The 19,740-nt window shown below is 36.7% G+C and overlaps 1 protein-coding gene across 1 annotated transcript in view; it reads left to right on the forward strand.

The window, feature by feature from the left end:
- The window catches only part of DCDC1 (doublecortin domain containing 1), a 393,105-nt gene that overhangs the window by 144,111 nt on the left and 229,254 nt on the right, over positions 1-19,740 (forward strand). The window contains exons 7-9 of the mRNA XM_017885762.1: positions 615-720; positions 9,575-9,709; positions 12,227-12,345. Of these exons, the coding sequence (XP_017741251.1) occupies positions 615-720; positions 9,575-9,709; positions 12,227-12,345 (360 nt within the window). The remainder of the gene's footprint in view (positions 1-614; positions 721-9,574; positions 9,710-12,226; positions 12,346-19,740) is intronic.

Genomic DNA, 19,740 nt, shown 5'->3' on the forward strand with positions numbered 1-19,740 from the left:
TCATTTGTCTTAAGTACCTGAGTGCTTAGCCACTATTTAGTGCCATCCGATAAAACTTTCTGTGATGACGGACACACACTTTGTGACTATTGAGCATTTGAAATGTGACTAGTGTGAATGCAAAACTGAATTTTAAATTTTGTTCAAGTAAATTAATTTAAATTTAAATAGGAATAGGTAGCTAGTGACTACCATATTGGACACCACAGCAGATCCTGATACTATTTTGGATTAGGTAATCTATCTATAAGGTCCCATCTAGCTTTAACAATCTTATAATTTAACAAATTATAGCTCTTTTTAATAAACAGTTGAAAGTGCTGAAGTAGAAGGCATATACAGAGAACCAAAAGCAGTCTGATGAGATCACTCAGTCCAGCCAGTGACAACCTATTGGTAAATATGTCTAGAGGTACATACTCATTAGTAGTTGTTTAAATAACAGCTTTATTCCCCAATGACTGCTGGTGCTTTCCAGGCAAGATTTGACGTATAAATTATTAGTAATAGTGTATACGTAAAGAGAAAAGAGTATTATAATTAAAGAGTAAAGGGTATTGTAATTAAATGCATATTATTCTAATACAAATAATTACATATTTTACTCTTCTTAGTTGGGAAGTTTGTGAGGGATTTCCAATTAATTTCAACTGTACCAGTCAACAGATACCTGACCAGTTTGAAAAGGTGGACTTGGAGAACCATTTTCTACAGAACAAGGTCAGATTTTAGTTCTCGTACTTTAAAAGGTGCACTTTATACGTTGGATACTCAGCCAATATATAATGGGTATTTGTGACAGTTTTTTTTTTCCCCTGAGATGGAGTCTTGCTCTGTTGCCCAGGGTGGAGTGCAGTGGCGTGATCTCAGCTCACTGCAACCTCTGCCTCCTGGGTTCAAGCGAACCTCCTGCCTCAGCCTCCCAGGTAGCTGGGACTGTGCCTGGCTAATTTTTGTACTTTTAGTAGAGATGGGCCATGTTGGCCATTTTGCCATGTTGGCCAGGCTGGTCTCAAACTCGTGACTTCAAGTGATCCATCCACCTCGGCCTCCCAAATTGCTGTGATTACAGGCGTGAGCCACCGTGCCTGGACTGTGACAGTCTTTTTTAAACTATAAATTATATTACAGTTTTTAAAACTATAACTTATGTTTACAAATGTTGGGGCAGATGTTATTCTTTACTTCCTGTTAATTAACCAGGCACTTCAAAACAGAAAGCAATATATATAATTCCTACCTGAAAAACTTACACCTGATTTATGTTATTTAAGCCCTATTATTTGGCATATTTTCTTTGTACTATAAATAGCTATAATAATAAGTTGGAGCTATTTAAGGAAGTCTTTAAGATGGCTGCTATCTCTATAGTTTAGGATCTGATCTATTTGCTCTACAGGTCAATGTATCTAAGGAACACAAGTTCTTTAGGAAACCTAACTCATGGCAACCCAATCCCAAAGGTCCATATTAGTTTACACTTAGAAATTTATCCTTCCAGTAAAGAAGATTTTTTTTCCTCCAGCTCAGTTATGAAAGGCATTTTAAATCTATCTCCAAAGAAAGAATAATTATTTTGTTTTTCTTAGCTGGCAGACTCTGTGTATGATTGTTGCTCGTTTTAGCAGTGTAAACTTTAATTTTTGAACACGTGAAATCAAAATCAAAAGTCACTTACGGAGACAGAGCAGTCCAAATAAAGTAGGACTTCCTATCAACTGGGCCCTGTATTTCCAAGAGTCAATGCAAGAGACACATTGCCCCAACCTGCTCTTTTAAAATTTCTTTGTGCTACCCATTCAGTTTCTCAATTATGTCAAAATTTAAACTGAAAATATTGATTGCTTCAAGGAGCATATGGATCTAAATAAGTGTACTTATGCTGGGCGCGGTGGCTCAAGCCTGTAATCCCAGCACTTTGGGAGGCCAAGACGGGCGGATCACGAGGTCAGGAGATTGAGACCATCCTGGCTAACACAGTGAAACCCCGTCTCTACTAAAATACAAAAAAACTAGCCGGGCGAGGTGGCGGGCCCCTGTAGTCCCAGCTGCTCGGGAGGCTGAGGCAGGAGAATGGCGTAAACCCGGGAGGCGGTGCTTGCAGTGAGCTGAGATCTGGCCACTGCACTCCAGCTCGGGCGACAGAGCAAGACGCCGTCTCAAAAAAAAAAAAAGTGTACTTATAAAAATAGAATCAGATATTTCTACTTCTGCCTGGTTGTGAGAAAATTTAGAAAATTAAAGTAACTAGAATGATGTACTCATTAATGTATTTTGTATTTTGTATTTTTCCTTCATCTGACATTAAGATTTATTTACTGTAGATCTGATCCTGTTGGTATTCCTTGTTAGGTTTTTGCTGTAGCATTATTTTCCTGCTCAAAACACATGTATGGGCTGGATGTGGTGGCTCACGCCTGTAATCCCAGCACTGTGGGAGGCCAAGGCAGGCGGATCATGAGGTCAGGAGATCGAGACCTTCCTGGCTAACACGGTGAAACCCCATCTCTACTAAAAATACAAAAAAATTAGCCAGGCGTGCGGGCGGGCACCTGCAGTCCCAGCTGCTCGGGAGGCTGAGGCAGGAGAATGGCATGAACCCAGGAGGCGGAGCTTGCCGTGAGCTGAGAGCACGTCACTGCACTCCAGCCTGGGTGACAGAGTGAGACTCTGTCTCAAAAACAAACAAACAATCTAAAAAGCAAAACAAAACAAAAAACAGAAAAACACATGTATGCCTGGCTGTTGCCTTTTGACTTTCCAAATTTTCATCTGGACTTCATTGATCTCCATGATTCTCTTCTAATCTACCTCCACTCTCAACTCACCTTTCCAATTTTCTCCTCTTGCTCTGTATACTCTACATTACAGTCAGAGTTAATGAATTGTGCAGTAGAACATGCTTTCCACTTTCGTATACTTGTGCCATGGCTTGTGTTGTTTTTTGCCTGGGATATACCCCCAACCATTACCATTGCTTGCTTCTTAAGGCTTTACTCAACTTCTTCTTCCATAAACCCTTCTTAGATACTCTGGAAAGAATTAATCTTATTTTGTTTTCTCAGGACTCATCTTCCTTTGAAAATTGTTGTTGAGTTTGTGTTTTGGTATAGGTATTTGCTTTTATGTTTTTCCTCCACTACACTGAGGATTCTTTGGGTACAGGCGTTGTCTTACTTGTCTTTGTGTTCCTAAGCACTAACGCAAAGTCTTGAATGTAGGGAAAATGCACAATACGTATTTGATGAATGCATTTTTTTGTTTGCTTAGTTAGCCATAACCTATTTTTCAAGGTTGAATATTCTCTAATATGGTCTTTGTGTGTTAGCCAAGCCAGATTGTTATTTGCTTTTTTCTGAAAGCACTCCGTGATTTCTGTGGTTATGCACATGTGGACCTCTTTGACTAGCATTCCACCTTTCTTTGTCACCACACCCAGCCTTCTCTGTCACTCTTTGTGCCATATCCTAGCACAGAGTTTGGCGTATTCAATAAAGGCTATTAAAATCCTGCCCATCAGCTGGGTGCAGTGGCTCATGCCTATAACTCAAGAACTTTGGGAGGCCGAGGCGGGTGGATCAAGAGGTCAAGAGATCGAGACCATCTGGCCAACATGATGAAACCCCGTGTCTACTAAAAATACAAAAATTAGCTGGGTGTGGTGGCGCGTGCCTGTGGTCCCAGCTACACGGGAGGCTGAGGGAGGAGAATCACTTGAACCCAGGAAGTGGAGGTTGTAGTGAGGCGAGACTCTGTCTCAAAAAAAAATAAAAATAAAAATCTTGCCCTTCATTCTAGCCCTATCTGATTTGTGACTGCTTCATGAAATCTTTCTGTACTCCAGCCCCATTTCCAAACCAGATATGATGTTTCCCTTCTGAGCCATTTACAATGACGTTGAACTAGATGCTGTTCCTCTTACGATTTCTTGAATGGCTCAAAATCAGCTAGGCTCCGAGTCTGAGCATATCTCAGGTTACATCAGCGTAGATGGGGGAGAATGGTAGGCTCTATTGGGGATGTTAGGATCGGATCATGAAGGGTCTTAATTCGATATTAGGGAATTCTGGTTTTTCTCTAGAAAGCAAGGAACCATCGAAAATATTTGAGCAGAGGCAAGATGTAATCTGATCTTCATATTAGGAAGATAACTCAGGAGGTCCTTGTCTTATCCTCCCTGCTAAATTGAAAATTTCTCAAAGGCAAAGGGTATCCTGATCATCCCCATCTCTGCTGCAATATCTAGATACTCAGCTGACCTGAATTAAATTTACTAGTCAATTAACTAATTCAGAGACCAACTGAAACCTAAAAAGCAATTGGATAGCAAAGAGATATCAGAGAAAAGGACCTCAAAGGGGGTTTTTTTCTTTTTTTTTTTTTTTTTTTTTTTTTTGAGACGGAGTCTCGCTCTGTCGCCCAGGCTGGAGTGCAGTGGCTGGATCTCAGCTCACTGCAAGCTCCGCCTCCCGGGTTCACGCCATTCTCCTGCCTCAGCCTCCCGAGTAGCTGGGACTACAGGCGCCCGCCACCTCGCCCGGCTAGTTTTTTATATTTTTTAGTGGAGACGGGGTTTCACTATGTTAGCCAGGATGGTCTCGATCTCCTGACCTTGTGATTCGCCCGCCTCGGCCTCCCAAAGTGCTGGGATTACAGGCTTGAGCCACCGCGCCCGGCCAAGGCTTTTCTCTTTGCTTTTATGTCAAAGTGGGATAACTATAACAAGATAACTCTATTTTCTAAAATGTTGAAAAATGACAGAATAACATTCTACAGTTATTTTATCATTATTAAATGGTTCTAATGATTTAGTGAAAATAAGAAAACACTCTCAAGTAAATGTTTATATGTTATGGCATTTTAGTTTTTAAATATTTTAGTTCAACAAAAATAGTAGTGTAAGAAAGCAAAAATTTGATAAATTGGCTAGTAAAGAGAAGCTTTCAAAGACAAACAGCTCCTCCATAGCTGAAACCTTTAAAATCCTTCAGAAAAATGTCTCCAATTATTTACAGAGTGGTGATCAGTGCATTGGGAATAGTAATTTAATAACCGGAAAAGGAGCACTTTTAAAGATGGATTCAGGCAGAGGTGACGGATATCTGTAGGGCATTTTATTGTAGAATCTTGCTGCTCATTGAGGTAAAGAACACACTAAGAGGATTACAGCAGGCGTTGAGAGAAGGGAGGTAAAGCCGATATTCTTGATGCATATGCTTTAAAATTGGCTTGAGATAGAGATATCAGTGCCCAGCCCCTGACTGTTCTTTTAAATCTGTTATTGACAAGTAGAACCTTTCCTACAGAGAAAAATTTGGAACATATAATCCCCATTTGTAATGTGAGAGTCACATATAACCCTGACAATTACAACCTGTTGCTCTTTTATCCATTTCAAAAACAGATTTGGAATCTACTACACATTGACAATTTGGCAAATACATTTTTCAACATCTCTCTATTGCTACTTACATTGGCAACATTTTTAGATTGACTCAGTTTAATGGCAATCAAACTAGATGTTTCTTTGAAATGGATGAGATTTAAACTTCATGGTAGTTAATATGAAAGGAGATATTTCATGAGAAGAATAGTTTGAGGAATGCCTGGTTATGGGAAAATATAGCAGAAAAATGGACTCCAGTGTTTAGCAGGTCATATATTCTGCCAGAATCAAAAGGAAACTTATTTTAATTCTAGCCTTTCAGTACATGGCTTCGCAGACATCAGCAGGACATTAGTGACAATTTTCTGTATGGAAACGGCAAGAAAAGCATCAAGTTATAATTTTGGAATTATGGTATACTTGTTACAATTTAGTTTGTAAGTTCAGTAGTTATGGATGCTAGTAGAATGCATTCATAATTACTGAAGTACTGTATTATTCTGGCATTATTCTTTTTGCCACAAAGGACTCTGGGAAATGACAAACAACTCTTTGCTGTTCTATTTCTTTGGAGAGCAAGTCATTGAAAATGATATTTTGTATAAATTATTTATGTACTAAAGCAAATACAAAATTCTAGTTAAAATTTTGAACGGATTGCCATTAACATAGGACACAGGACTTGAGTTAAAAGCCTAAGTCCTTCTCTTATTTTCAGACAAATTAGATCTTAGATATTTTGCCTTGTTTGACTGCATAATTTTGCCTTGCTGATGTTTTCTACTCTCAGCTCTTTCCATTTGTTGACTGTAAAAGTGGGTGGACTGGTCAGCTATAAGGTTAGAGCATAGAAACAATAAGAGAGAACAGAAATTACATGAGGAAAGAGATTTTATAACATTTTCTTTAATTAGCTGTGATTTTAACTTATGTGTGAAATTATTCAAATGGACCCTAAATGCATTATCAAAAGTGAACATCGTGTAAAATTTATTTGCAATAGAATAAACGATTTGTTCAAAATGAGGGCTGTGCTCTATGAACTTCTTTCAAGAAACATTTCATTGTCTTGTGTTCTGTTTCTTAGTAGATGTGCAAGAGAAGATCATAAGTGGTTCTTTTCTTATTTTGAATTTACACAGGAGTATTTAAGGCTACTCCACCTTCATTAGCTATTTGGGAAAAATAATTAAACAAGTTTTAACTGGCCCAGCATGTGTATGCATTGCTTTATCATTGACTGCTTCTACATCAGCACAGTTTATTCAGACAAGCAAAGTTATAATGGCCACTTAAAGGACCTATGTGTATAAGTATTTAAAAGAATAAAAGAGAATTTTTTTGGTTCTCAATAAGACTTAAAAATGGTTTTAATGACATATATGATAGTATGCATTTAGATACCAGTCTCAATCTAAATGTTCTTATACACGTGTGCACGTGCATGTGTGTACATGGGCGCACACACACACACACATACATATGGCATGTTATGTTGTAGATTGTCAGAACACTTTTTTTTTCTTAAATCCCAGCTTTCATCGTTCTTAACTTCCCACCCTCGTTTGGTTTAAAGCTAAGCTATCAAATTAATTTAAAAAGTGAAGTCACAGAAGAAAAATGTAATGGCCATTGTCAGTTTTAAGCATATCAGAACACCAGACTTGGCAGGAATCTTTTTTTTTTTTAATAATACAAAATAAAACTAAGTTAGTGGGCCTTGCTGTGTCTGCTCTATGTGGAATCACTTGGGAACTGTCCAGCAAAATATCTCTTGAAGAACAGCATGGTGTTAATACTGGGTGCCAGCCCAAGGCAAAGACAAAGGACCCCTTCACTCTTCACCAATAAGCCAACTGTTAAAAGATTAAACCATGTTGTGGAGATAACAAGAATGTAGGCACTGGCAGCAGGTGCTGTACAAAGAAGCAGTTGGCTGTATGATTCTTCTGTCTGACTAATTTCAGTCAAAACAATCTTCTGCCCAGTTGCAGAGGGGAGTTTTGAGTATGATGGCAACTTGGAGTTAGGAGGTTGAGTAAGACTGCTACTTTAAATGCTGAGTCCTGTGGCGAACGGATTAGTACAATGTAGTTTATCATTGTTCAGAAACTGTGGGGATTCCTCGCCAGAATCCAGGCACTGTAAGCACTGTAAGTCAAATCTGCTTATGTGGTGGTGTTGCTATATTTTTTTAAATTTCATTTTCACATGTAGGAGTCTTATGACGTTTTCTTCTCTTGAGAAGTGACTTTCATTATAGAATAATTACCACATATATTAGTTTTATCTTTATGATAATGCCTGATTACACTTGTAAAATTTTTTGTTTTAAATCATCATTGAATTTATGCATTTAAAAAAATAATTTGGTATCCAACAAATATCTAGCATTAGTGCAGATATAGAATGGATGTTTTAGTGTTAGGAAATAAATTGTTATTGAAGCAACATTATTGATTGGGTTTTAAATATAAATTGGTATATTCCTGTAAGCATACACAAATAAATATTGGTACTAAAAAACCTAGAATAAGTACTCAGTGAAAGTTATAATATAATTTAGGAGATAAAATTTATTAAGTATGAAGTAATAGAATTCCTACAAGTGATGTGAGTGCCTACTAATTTGACAATCAGGTCTAAGTGAACAATGCTAGAAGGTGCACAACACCTTTAGCATATGTAATCTGATAAGGAACACGATAAGTCTCCCCCTTCAGTACCCCGTCCATCCCCACAACTCTCTCTAAAGTCTCAGCTCATATTTCTTTATTCTTAGGAGATTGTATGAACTCCCAGCTGTTTTCCCTGCCTTTGATGTCTTCATTCTACAATCTGTTATCCTCTACCTTTACCAGATCAACCTTACTAAAATCTGCGGTTAGCGAGATAGTTTTGATTATTAAAAAGACAGGAAACAACAGATGCTGGAGAGGATGTGGAGAAATAGGAACACTTTTACACTGTTGGTGGGAGTGTAAATTAGTTCAACCATTGAACTAATGTGTGGCGATTCCTCAGGGATCTAGAATCAGAAATGCCATTTGACCCAGCAATCCCATTACTGGGTATATACCCAAAGGATTATAAATCATTCTACTATAAAGACACATGCACACGTATGTTTATTGCAACACTGTTCACAATAGCAAAATTTGGAACTAACCCAAATGCCCATCAATGATAGGCTGGATAAGGAAAATGTAGCACATGTACACCATGGAATACTATGCAGCCATAAAAAAGGATGAGTTCATGTCCTTTGCAGCGACATGGATGAAGCTGGAAGCCATCATTCTCAGCAAACTAACACAAGAACAGAAAACCAAACACCACATGTTCTCACTCACAAGGGGAGTTGAACAATGAGAACACAGGGACACAGGAAGGGGAACATCACATACTGGGGCCTGTCGGGGGGTGGGGGGCTAGGGGAGGGATAGCATTAGGAGAAATACCTAATGTGGATGGCGGGTTGATGGGTGCAGCAAACCACCATGGCATGTGTACCTATGTAACAAACCTGCATGTTCTGCACATGTACCCCAGAACTTAAAGTATATATAAAAAAAAAAGAATGCTTTCACTGGCTCCCTACTGTCCACCTGACTCCATAGCTTTACACTTGACACTTTCTGCAGTTTGGACAAATTTACTTTTTGAGTCTACCTGCAAATCCTAAGACTCATTGATTAAGCTTCCTTGCCTTTACTTGGAATACCTTTTTATTCTTTATTATTCCTGTCAAATTGTCCCCATCCTTCAAGGCTTGCTTTACCTGTTACCTCTTCCAAGGTGCTCCACCTTTAGGTTACTCCAGCAGAAATGAGCGTACCATTTTTTCATGCCTGTAATATAGTATTTAATCATTCATATGGAGCTTATCATGAAAGGTGAGTGGGGAGAGAGAGAGAGAAATTGCCTCTACTCTGTTGTGTGTTTCTTTGGGTCAGGAAAAAATATTTTATAATATTCCACACCACACAGCATAGGGTCTTGCATGTTAGAGTCGGTGCTCAACAACTCTTGATTGAATTGAATTAAAGGGGATTGAATGCTACTTTTTGAAAAGAGGTATCAATCAGAATAAATAATGTTCTAGGATAACTTATTTTGGGTAAGTGTATTGAGGAGTTTGACTCTTAGACTATGAGTTAAAAATGCATACTTCTTCTCATGATATAGGTAGATCCCAATATTGTCCTTCATGCCTCTGTTTCCATTGGAAAGTGGAGTTTCTCAGGCAGTGAAACAAGCAGCAGGAGTCAAATAGCGCCATCGATCCTTTGGCCTGCAGCCAGTGTGTGGCTGATCACCAAGGTACCTAAGAGTGTCTGTTTTCCCTGAGTGACCTCCGCTTGCTTGCTGGCTCACCGCACTCGCTGGCACCCAGTGCTCTCATGCACGTGAGCATAGAAGTGAAAGCGTGATAAATTGTTGGCTGTTATAGATGCTATCTCTGCTGTTGGTATTGCCTAGCCCACAGGACTTATGTAGATTCTCAAGTGAGCATTCAGTTCACTATCAGACATGCTGCTCATTAGTTTATACCTCACAGTGTATTTAAACCCAGCATAGAATTTGTCTGTAGTCCACAGACTCATTATTTTCGTGAGATTTGTCTGCATGTGCTTCTACTCCTAGATATTCATTTTGAATTTTACCCCTCAGCTTTCCTGCCTGGTAGATTACCAACATATACCAGCTTTGCATATTGTCTTAGCAAGGACATAGTTTTAAAAGAAATCCCTGAGTATAAACATGAACAGTGCCTAACACATTTTGTTCCTGTGTGTTGGTAATATTTAATCTTTTTCACTTTATTATTTATTGTACTATTGCATATGACTTATAGAAGAACATAGAATTGTCCTTTTCTTTCATCTTACTACTGCAGTACATTTTGTAAATATGTATTTATGTTGAAAAGAGATGGTACAGTTCACAATTATCCTTCCTGTATCTCCCTTTGCCCCCTCATCACAGACAATTTTGCTACTTCTTAGCACTCCTGTGAATGTGAAGTCACCCAGTGAGGTTTGCTGGGGGGAGGGAAGATTGACACTATTTTCTCAAATGAAATTTTGAATTGCCCTTAGCTATTGTTCTTTAAAAGTTAAAAAAGAACATGTAAAATAATTAAGACACAAAGGTACTAAGACATATTATTTATTTCATATGTCAAAGCATAGTAAGTTTACATGAGCTATTCCTGAAATCTGAATTTCCAGCTGGTGGCTACGTTAACTATTTGCCCTTTTTACATGGTATTTTGTTTCTGATTTAATAATAATAACATCTCCAGTTAGTTGAATACTATATGTCAGACGTTACATTAGGTACTTTATTCACATTTATTATTTCGTTTAATGTTATAAGAACTGTGCAGATTTTTATTATACAGCTGAAGAAACTGAGGTTAGTAATGGCAGAGGAAAGATTCTTGGTCTCTTTGACTTCAGAACTTTCATTGTAATATAAAACACTCCTCAATATTTGACTTACCTGTGAGCATAACGGAAGTGTTTTAGTCTCAGCACTGCCACTGAATAGCTGTATGACAGCAGACAAGTCACACGTTATCTAGGCCTTAGTGTTCTATCAGAACGAGTTGGACCAGTTGCTATGGAAGGTCCATTCTCAGATCCCATATTCTTTAATTTCATAGTGTCTGTTTCTAGAATTTCATGATAGTCAGAAACATGTACTTGTCTAAAATCGCCTCAAAAATAATTGGAATGCCTACCAAAAGAGTATAATTGAAATCTCTTGTGTGACATTGGGAAAGTTACTTAGCTGCATTGAACTACTGTTTTCTCTTCTATGAATGACATTAGTCATTCCTGTTTTGCACAGTTGCTGCGAAGGTGAAATGAGAAAGCATGTGCGATGTTCAAGCATGGTGTCTGGTGTACAGAAAGTGCTTAATAAATGATGGCTGCCTTTCCTCCCCCTAAGCAGTTCTTCTTTCTGTGTAGACAAGCATGGTCAAACAAGGATTTCATTCAGTGCTTATTAAAACCAATTTTTTAAGGAAATATTTTTCCTAAGTCATCAGTCATCATCATGTTTCTTTTCCACACTATAAACACAAGAAATAAAGTATATGCTAAAAAGGAAACAATTCTGAAAATCCTTTAAGATTGAACTCTCTCTTCCTGTTTTAAAGCTAAACCTTTTTACCTGTTAAGAGAGAATTTTACGTGCCATAAATCTCTAGTAGATGTAGACAAATCTCTCTGTGGTTGTCACTTATGAAAAATGTTGTATTGACTCACTAAGTAAGAAAATGGTTAAATGGCCCTTCAAGTAATACTCCCCTTTAATTTCCTTGGCAGGAAATCCTAATATTTAAAACAAAAGCAGTTCACAAACCACCTTAAAATGTTTAACCCATGATATTTAGACCCAGAGTAAAACTTTAAATTAATACAAAGGTTAAGGATTTGTTTCAGTCTTTTCAGTTCACTGCACTATTTTTTTTCTGTGCGTACATATTTCCAGTAAGCTCTGTAGTTATAACTACAACAAGTGACACGTGATGGACCCCAAATTGCTGCACTGTGAAATATGCACAGAAAAAAAAAGACAAATGAAGATATCAAGGTCTGTTTTATTTTGCACTGAACTGTAAAATGCCACCCTTGTCGGACAGAAGATTACTGATTCTGAGCAGGGCTCGCTGACTGCTAAGTTGTGGGTAGTGTTTCACTTTCAGCAACTGTTAATATCCAGGGTTATCCAGGCATAATGACCTCACTATTTGTGACACATTGTTGAATTTTCTGGTTCTTTTAACTTATTTAGACCTTTCTCCCCCTCTCTATTCATTGGAAGACTGGAATGATCCTGAGTCGAGCGATAACTCAGGGCTGCCTGGCTATTGGTCATCCTATCAGAGTCAAGGCTGCTGAGGGAACATCACTAGAAGGATATAAATTAATCCTACAGAAAAGGTAATGCTTATGAGTTATTTAGCTCAAGATAATAAATGCTAATTTCAAGAAATCTGAGCAGTTCAATTGTGATGCCTCCTGGTTTGGATTTAATATTCATTCAATGTTTAAATTTGTATTCATAATAACAATATTAATTTCTGAATCTAAAGTAAGCTTGAAAATGTATGCCAATTAGTTTGGTAGTGTTTTAAAAATATTTTAAAAAGTGAAATGTTGGCCTTCAACATGTACCCATGTTGTAGACAAACTGCTGCTTTACTCCATAATTATTATAACTCATTTCTTTATATCCATTTTGATTGCTAATTAACAAACTTAAATTTTTGTGTGTATTCTTAACCTTTTTTTCATCTTCTGAATATAAAATATTGAACTGTGAAAGAATAATCACAGAGACCAAAAAATGCTGGCTTGTAAGGGACCATAAGTGTCCTTCATATTTGTTTTTTTCTGATTTAGGAAGATACAATAAACGAAAACAGATTGAGGAAGAAAGTTGATTTATCTCCAAGAGTCTCAAAATATTGTTTTCTAATCACTTTCTTTTTTCTTGGTCTTTAGTTTTGGTATTTTGTTTTCACTTAGTGTTAAAAAAAACGATTTCTATCATACTTCAGGACTTAAAAAGCCATTACCAACGACTTCTGGCTAGATAGACACTTAGGATGTGCTTAAGCTGAAATCATCAGAGAAGTTGATCCAGCCATAAATACAGAAGGGAAATTTTCTCTAACCTGCAAAGCAGATATAAGGATATCATATAATGATTAAGAATGTGATCTACAGACTCAAATTCCCAGATGTAGATGCAGGCTGCACTGCTTACTCTAACAACAAAGTGTCTAAGCCAGATGCTATTCTCATATCCTTAAATTGCATTGTCAAATTTTATCCTTACAACAATCTGATAGGATAGGTATCATTATTATCTTTACAGGTGAGGAAATTGAGGTACAGAGAAGTTAATCACCTGCTCAAAACCACACCTACAAGTGGTTTGGCAGGAATGCAAACCCAAGCAGTCAGGCCCTATAACCTGAAAGTAGACACTTAGCCACAACACTACACTGCCTGTCAGTTAAAGTCCAGTCAAATGATTGCCAGTGAGTGCCAAGTGTGGTAGCAGATACCTTAGTGAATGAGCAGGGTACGTCACTTGAAAAACTCAGGCAGATGGGAAAGATGGTAGCTTGGCATTATGCAAACTCTCCAGTGCTAATAGAGTCCTAAACACGTAGTTCCTAAGTAGTGACAGACAACCCTAAAGCAAATCTCAGTTTGGTATGGAGCTGTACGCAGACTGGGTAATAAGATTTCTGAAGCAGAATGAGTTCTGTAAACTAGAGACACGTTGAGCATGAACTTGCAATGCCAATGCCAATGCCAATGCGAAACCATGGAACATGGAGCCAGAGATGCTTCAGCTCATTTAGTCCACAGTTATGCTAAAGAGAAAAATCAATCAATTGTAACTGACCCAAAAATGACACAGATGATAGAATTACTAGATGAGACATTAAAAGAGTTGTTTTAACTGTATTCTCTATATTCAAGAAGCTAGAGGAAAGATTGAACATGTTAACTAAATACACGGAAGATATAAAAAAACTCAAATTTCAAGAGATGAAAACTGTAATATATAAGACAAAAAATATACTAAACATTGCTAATGCCAGATTAGACAATGTGGAAGAAAATAGCAGTGAACTTGAGATAACAAAACTATTCACAAGGAAAACCGGAGAAAAAACAAATACTTAAAAAAAAAAAAAAAAAAAAAAGAGAGAACAGAGCATCAGTGAGATGTGAGAAAATTTCATATGGCCTATTTTCTGAGTATTTATAGTCTCTGACAGGTTAAAGCAAGGAACAGAAAAATATTGGAGGAAATAGTGTCTGAACAATTTCTATATGCAAAATTGAGAGCTATAACCCACTGATTCAAGGACCTCAACAAATTCCAAGCACAAGAAGCATGAAGAGACAAAACCAAGGCACATTATAATAGAATTGTTTAAAATTAGTGATAAAGAGAAAATCTTAAAAGCAGAGAGAAAAGGCATGTTATGTACAAGAGGATCTAAAATAAGGCTGACAGCAGATTTCTTGTTGGCAACAATGCAAGTAAGCGACAGTGGAAGAACATCTTTAGCATACTAAAAGAGGAGGTGGGGAGGAACTAGAAAACTTTTCCCAATGAAAATGTTTTTCAAAATTTACGGCAATATAAAGACCTTAAGATATTCACAAACTGAAGAACTCATCACCAGCAGATCTTCATGATAAGCAATGTTAGAGAACATCCTTCAGGCTGAAGAAAAATGATACCAGATGGAAATATAGAGCACTGGCAATGGTGACTATATAAGTAATATAACAATGCTACTAGGCCTGGCATGGTGGCTCATGCCTGTAATTCCAGCACTTTGGGATACTGAGGCGGGCAGATCACTTGAGCCCAGGAATTTGAGACCAGCATGGGCGACATGCTGGAATTCCATCCCTACAAAAAATACAAAGATTAGTCAGGTTCAGTGAAGGTCCACAGCTGTAGTTCCAGTTACTTGGGAGGCTGAGGCAGGAGGTTGAGGCTATAGTGAGCCATGATTGTACCACTACACTCCAACCTGAGTAACAGAGCAAGACTGTGTGTCAAAAACAAAAAAACCCCACAACCCCACAGTGCTAATTATTTTTGTCTCTTTAAAAGATAATTGGTTGTTTAAAGCAATAGTAATAATAATAATATATTGTGGAGATAATGTGTAGAAATAAAATGTGTGATGGAAATAACACAGGTGCCACTAGGAGAAACATGGAAGAAAGATTTTTTATACTATTTGTGAAATGATGTGATATCAACTGAAAGTAGATTATGTTAAGTTAAAAATGTATAATCACCTAAGCAATCATTAAAATAATAGAGAGTTATGGCTAACAAGTCAAAAAAGTAAATAAAATGAAATATTAAAAGTAATTAATCCAAATCAAGACAAAGAGGAAAAGAGGAACAAAGAACAGAAATAGAGAATGAATAACAAGATGGTAGGCTTAAAGCCATGTGTATAAATAATTGCATTAAATATAAATAATCTAAACACCCCATTTAAAAATCGGACATTGTTAGATTAGATAACATACAACATCCATCTATATGCTACCTATAAGAAATTAACTTTAAATATAAAGACACAAATATGTTAAAAGTAAATTCATGAAAAATATATACAATGATAAAATTAATCCAAAGAAAGTAAGAATGGATATATTAATATCAGATAAAGTAGACTTCAGTGAAAGGAAATTGCTAGGGATAAATAGGGCCATCTGATGATTAAGGGGTTAATTTATCAAGAGAACATAATGATTCTAACTTTTTTTTTTTAAATTTTTTTTTTTGAGACGAAGTCTCGCTCTGTTGCCCAGGCTGGAGTGCAGTGGCCAGATCTCAGCTCACTGCAAGCTCCACCTCCTGGGTTCCCACCATTCTCCTGCCTTAGCCTCCCGAGTAGTTGGGACTACAGGTGCCCGCCACCGCGCCCGGCTAATTTTTTTTTTTTTTGTATTTTAGTAGAGACGGGGTTTCACCGTGTTAGCCAGGATGGTCTCGATCTCCTGACCTTGTGATCCGCCCGTCTCGGCCTCCCAAAGTGCTGGGATTACAGGCGTGAGCCACCGCGCCCGGCCAATTCTAATTTTTAAAAAATGACACAGCTTCAAAATACCTGAAGTGAAAGCTGATAGAATTGCCAGGAGAAAGAGAAACATCTAAAACTCTAGTGAGCAACAATAATACCCTGTTTCATAATTAACAGAACAAGTAAAAAAACCTGTAAGGATATAGATGACTAGAATAACATTACTGAGCAACTTTACCTAATTGATATTTATAGAAAAATGCATTCAATAACAGCAGAAGAGGCATTTTTTAAAGTACATAGCATGTACCAAAATAGTCTATATAATGGCTATGAAACAAATTTAAGTAAGTATAAGAAAATTCAAGTGATATAGAGTGTGTTCTCTGATGATAATGGAATTAAACTAAAACATAGCAGAAAGTTTTCTGCAAAGCCCCCAAATATTTGAACACATTTATAACAAACCCATGAATCAAAGAAGACATTAAAATGGAAATTAGCAAGTATTTTGAACTGAATGAAAATGAAAATACAACATATTAAAATTTGTGAAAGACTGCTGAGGTTTTCAGAGGGAAAGTTACATAAATGCCTGTATAAGAAAAGAAGAAAGATATCACATCAGTGGTTTCAGCTTCCACTCTAAGAAACTGTAAGAGCCAGTCAAATACAAAATAAGCAGAAGAAATGGGATAATGAAAGTTAAGAGTGGGAATCAATAAAATAGAAAAAAAATTAGAGAAAACCAATGAAGTTAAAAGCTGGATTTTTTTGAAAAGATAAAAAACTAATAAATCTCTAGCCAGACTGTTCAGATAAAGAGAGAGGACACAGATTACCTGTATCAGCAATGAGAGATATCATGCAGTTATTAAAGGGATGATAAGGGAATATTTTGAACAACTATGTGCCAGTAAATTTGTCATTTAGGTGATAAAGACCATTTCCTTTAAAAGACACCAACCACCAATGCCTACTCAAGAAAAAATGGGAAACCTGAATAGTCCTACATCTCTTAAAGAAAGGGAAAACCTTCCCACAAAGAAAATTCCAGACCCAGATTACTTCACTAGCTTCACTGGGAAATTCTGCAAACATTTTAGGAAAATTAATACCAACTCTACACAATCTTATCCACAAAAGAAATAAGAAGGAATACTTTCCATCTGATTCTAGGGGGTCAGCAGTATCCTGATCACAAAACTTGATAAAGATATTATAGGAAAAGAAAATCATAGACCAGTATCTCTCATGACTATAAGTACAAAAAATTATTAACACGATTTTAGCACATGGAATACAACAATTTATAAAAAGATGTATCGTGAACAAGTAGGGTTTATCCCAGGAGTGCAAGAATAGCTTGACAATAATTAGCTCAAAATGATCATATACCTAAGTGTAAAACCTAAAACTGTAGGTATTTTAGATGAAAGCATAGGAGAAACTATTTGTGACCTTCCATTAGGCAAAATATTCTCAGATGTGACACCAAAAGCATGATCCACAAAAATAAAAATTGACAAGTTGCACTTCAATAATATTAAAAATTTCTATTCTCTGAAAGACAGTGAATGAAGACAGAATGAAAAGACAAGCCACACACAAGGTGCGAATATTTGTAAATCATATATATTTACAAAATACATACACACACAATTCAAGAAAACATGGGGGGATACATGATTTGGAGAGTTACTTTAACAGGGCAGACATACAATTGGCATATGAAAATATGCTCAACACTATTATTCATTAGGGGAATGCCAAATAAACTTACAATGAAGCATCACTACATATTTGTTAGAATGTCTAATCCTTAAAAGATTGACCATACCAATATTGGTGATCATGTGGGACAACTAGAACTCTCATAAGTAGTTAGTGGAAATATAAAATGGTTTAGTTACTTTGGAAAACAGTTGATACTTTCCTAAAATATTAAACATTCATCTACCTTATGACCCAGCTATTCTACTCCTAGAAATTTATGCAAAGAAAATGAAAGCATACATCCATACAAAGAATGTATACTTTGTTCATGTATAAATGTTCATAGTGGCTCACACATGTAATCCCAGAACTTTGGGAGGCTGAGGGGGGAGGGATTACTTGAGACCAGGAGTTTGAGACCAGCCTGGGCAATGTAGTGAGACGCTGTCTCTACAAAAAATTAAAAATTATCTGAGCATGGTGGTGTGCCCCTGTAGTCTCAGCTACTCAGGAGGCTGTGGCAGGAGAATTGTTTGAGCCCAGAAGGTCGATGTGGCAGTGAGCCATGATTGCACCACCATACTTCTCCCTGAGTGACAGAGTGAGACCGTGTGTCTATCAATCAATCAATCAATCAATTAATCAATGTTCTCAGCAGCTTTATTTCTAAAAGCCTACAGAAAAAAAACTAGAAATAACTCAAATGTCCATCCCATCCATAGGTGAACAGATAATCTATACAATAGAATACCCAGTAATAAAAAGGAATAAACTCTTGACATATTCAACAATATAGTTGAATCTCAAAGTAATTATGCTGAAGGAAAGTAGAAAATAAAACAAAAAAGTACATATTGTTTGATTCAATTTATGTATAGTTTAGAAAATGCTAACTACTGTAGAGTAAGGGAAAGCAGATCAGTGGTTGCCTGAAGATAGGAAGATGAGGACGGGACAGAAGAGAGAGATTACAAAAGGGCATAGGGAAACTTTAGGAGTGATTCATTTTGCATGACAGATGTGGATATGTTCATTATTCTGATTGTTGTGTTGCTTGAAAAAGATGTATACATATTTCAAAATTACAAAATTTTACACTTAGAATATGTGCCTACTAATTGTGCAATATTGTGTGTCAATTATTTTTCAATAAAGCTGTTTTTTAAAAAAAAAACAAGAAAAAATAAAAATGATAAAGAATGACTAAGTGGTTACTTTAGAAGGAGACAGTGAGAGAAGGCCTTTCTCAATGGGACAGTTGATCAATGGCCTAGGTCAAAATGGCAGGTGATTGGAAAGTTATGGATAACTTGATGGGCATACTCTTCATACCCAGGACTCTCCCTAGGCATGCTGTATACTGAAAGTACTGCAGCATCTCATCAGCTGATCTGGTTTTAATGAGGCTAAGTCCATTACCTCAGTGGACTAAGACCAGATCGGCTGATGAAATGTTGAGGTCTACTTCTACTCTGGTCAAGATTGTCATGGAATTGAGTGGGCTGATCTATTGCCTATGGAGGAGAAAGTTTGGGCAAGAAAAGAGATGTTCATGAAACAAGCAAACAAAAATAAGAAAAGATTTTGTTTAATCTAGAAAAGAAGGAAGGGAGGGAAGGAAGTACTTAAGTTGAAGGCAAGTTGTGTTAATACAAAGGCATATCATCCTAATTGTGTAGGGATCCTCCCTCCTGCTCACCTTTTAACTTGCCTTTATCTGAAAAGCGAAATCCAAGGTGGAGCCAAAATAGGAAATTTAGAACACTGGAAGTTTGCAATGACTATGAAGTTATACTTCATTTTAGAAAGCAGGAAGGGCCAAAATTTTTAGAGTTTACCTCACTTCTGGGTAATTTCAAACATGTTTATCTTTTCCAGGACATCTAAAATGACTGTGTGACTTTTTTTTTTTTTTTTTAAGATAACCGTATTGTAGTATAAATAACGATAAATATCTTCATGTGACAGCAATTTCTAGAGATAAAAATTTTCTTTTTCTAAGTAGTATTATATGATTTTAATAAAAGTTATTAATCAA

This window comes from Rhinopithecus bieti, unplaced genomic scaffold, assembly GCF_001698545.2.
Source record: "Rhinopithecus bieti isolate Rb0 unplaced genomic scaffold, ASM169854v2 scaffold_13558, whole genome shotgun sequence".
Lineage (NCBI taxonomy): Eukaryota > Metazoa > Chordata > Mammalia > Primates > Cercopithecidae > Rhinopithecus > Rhinopithecus bieti.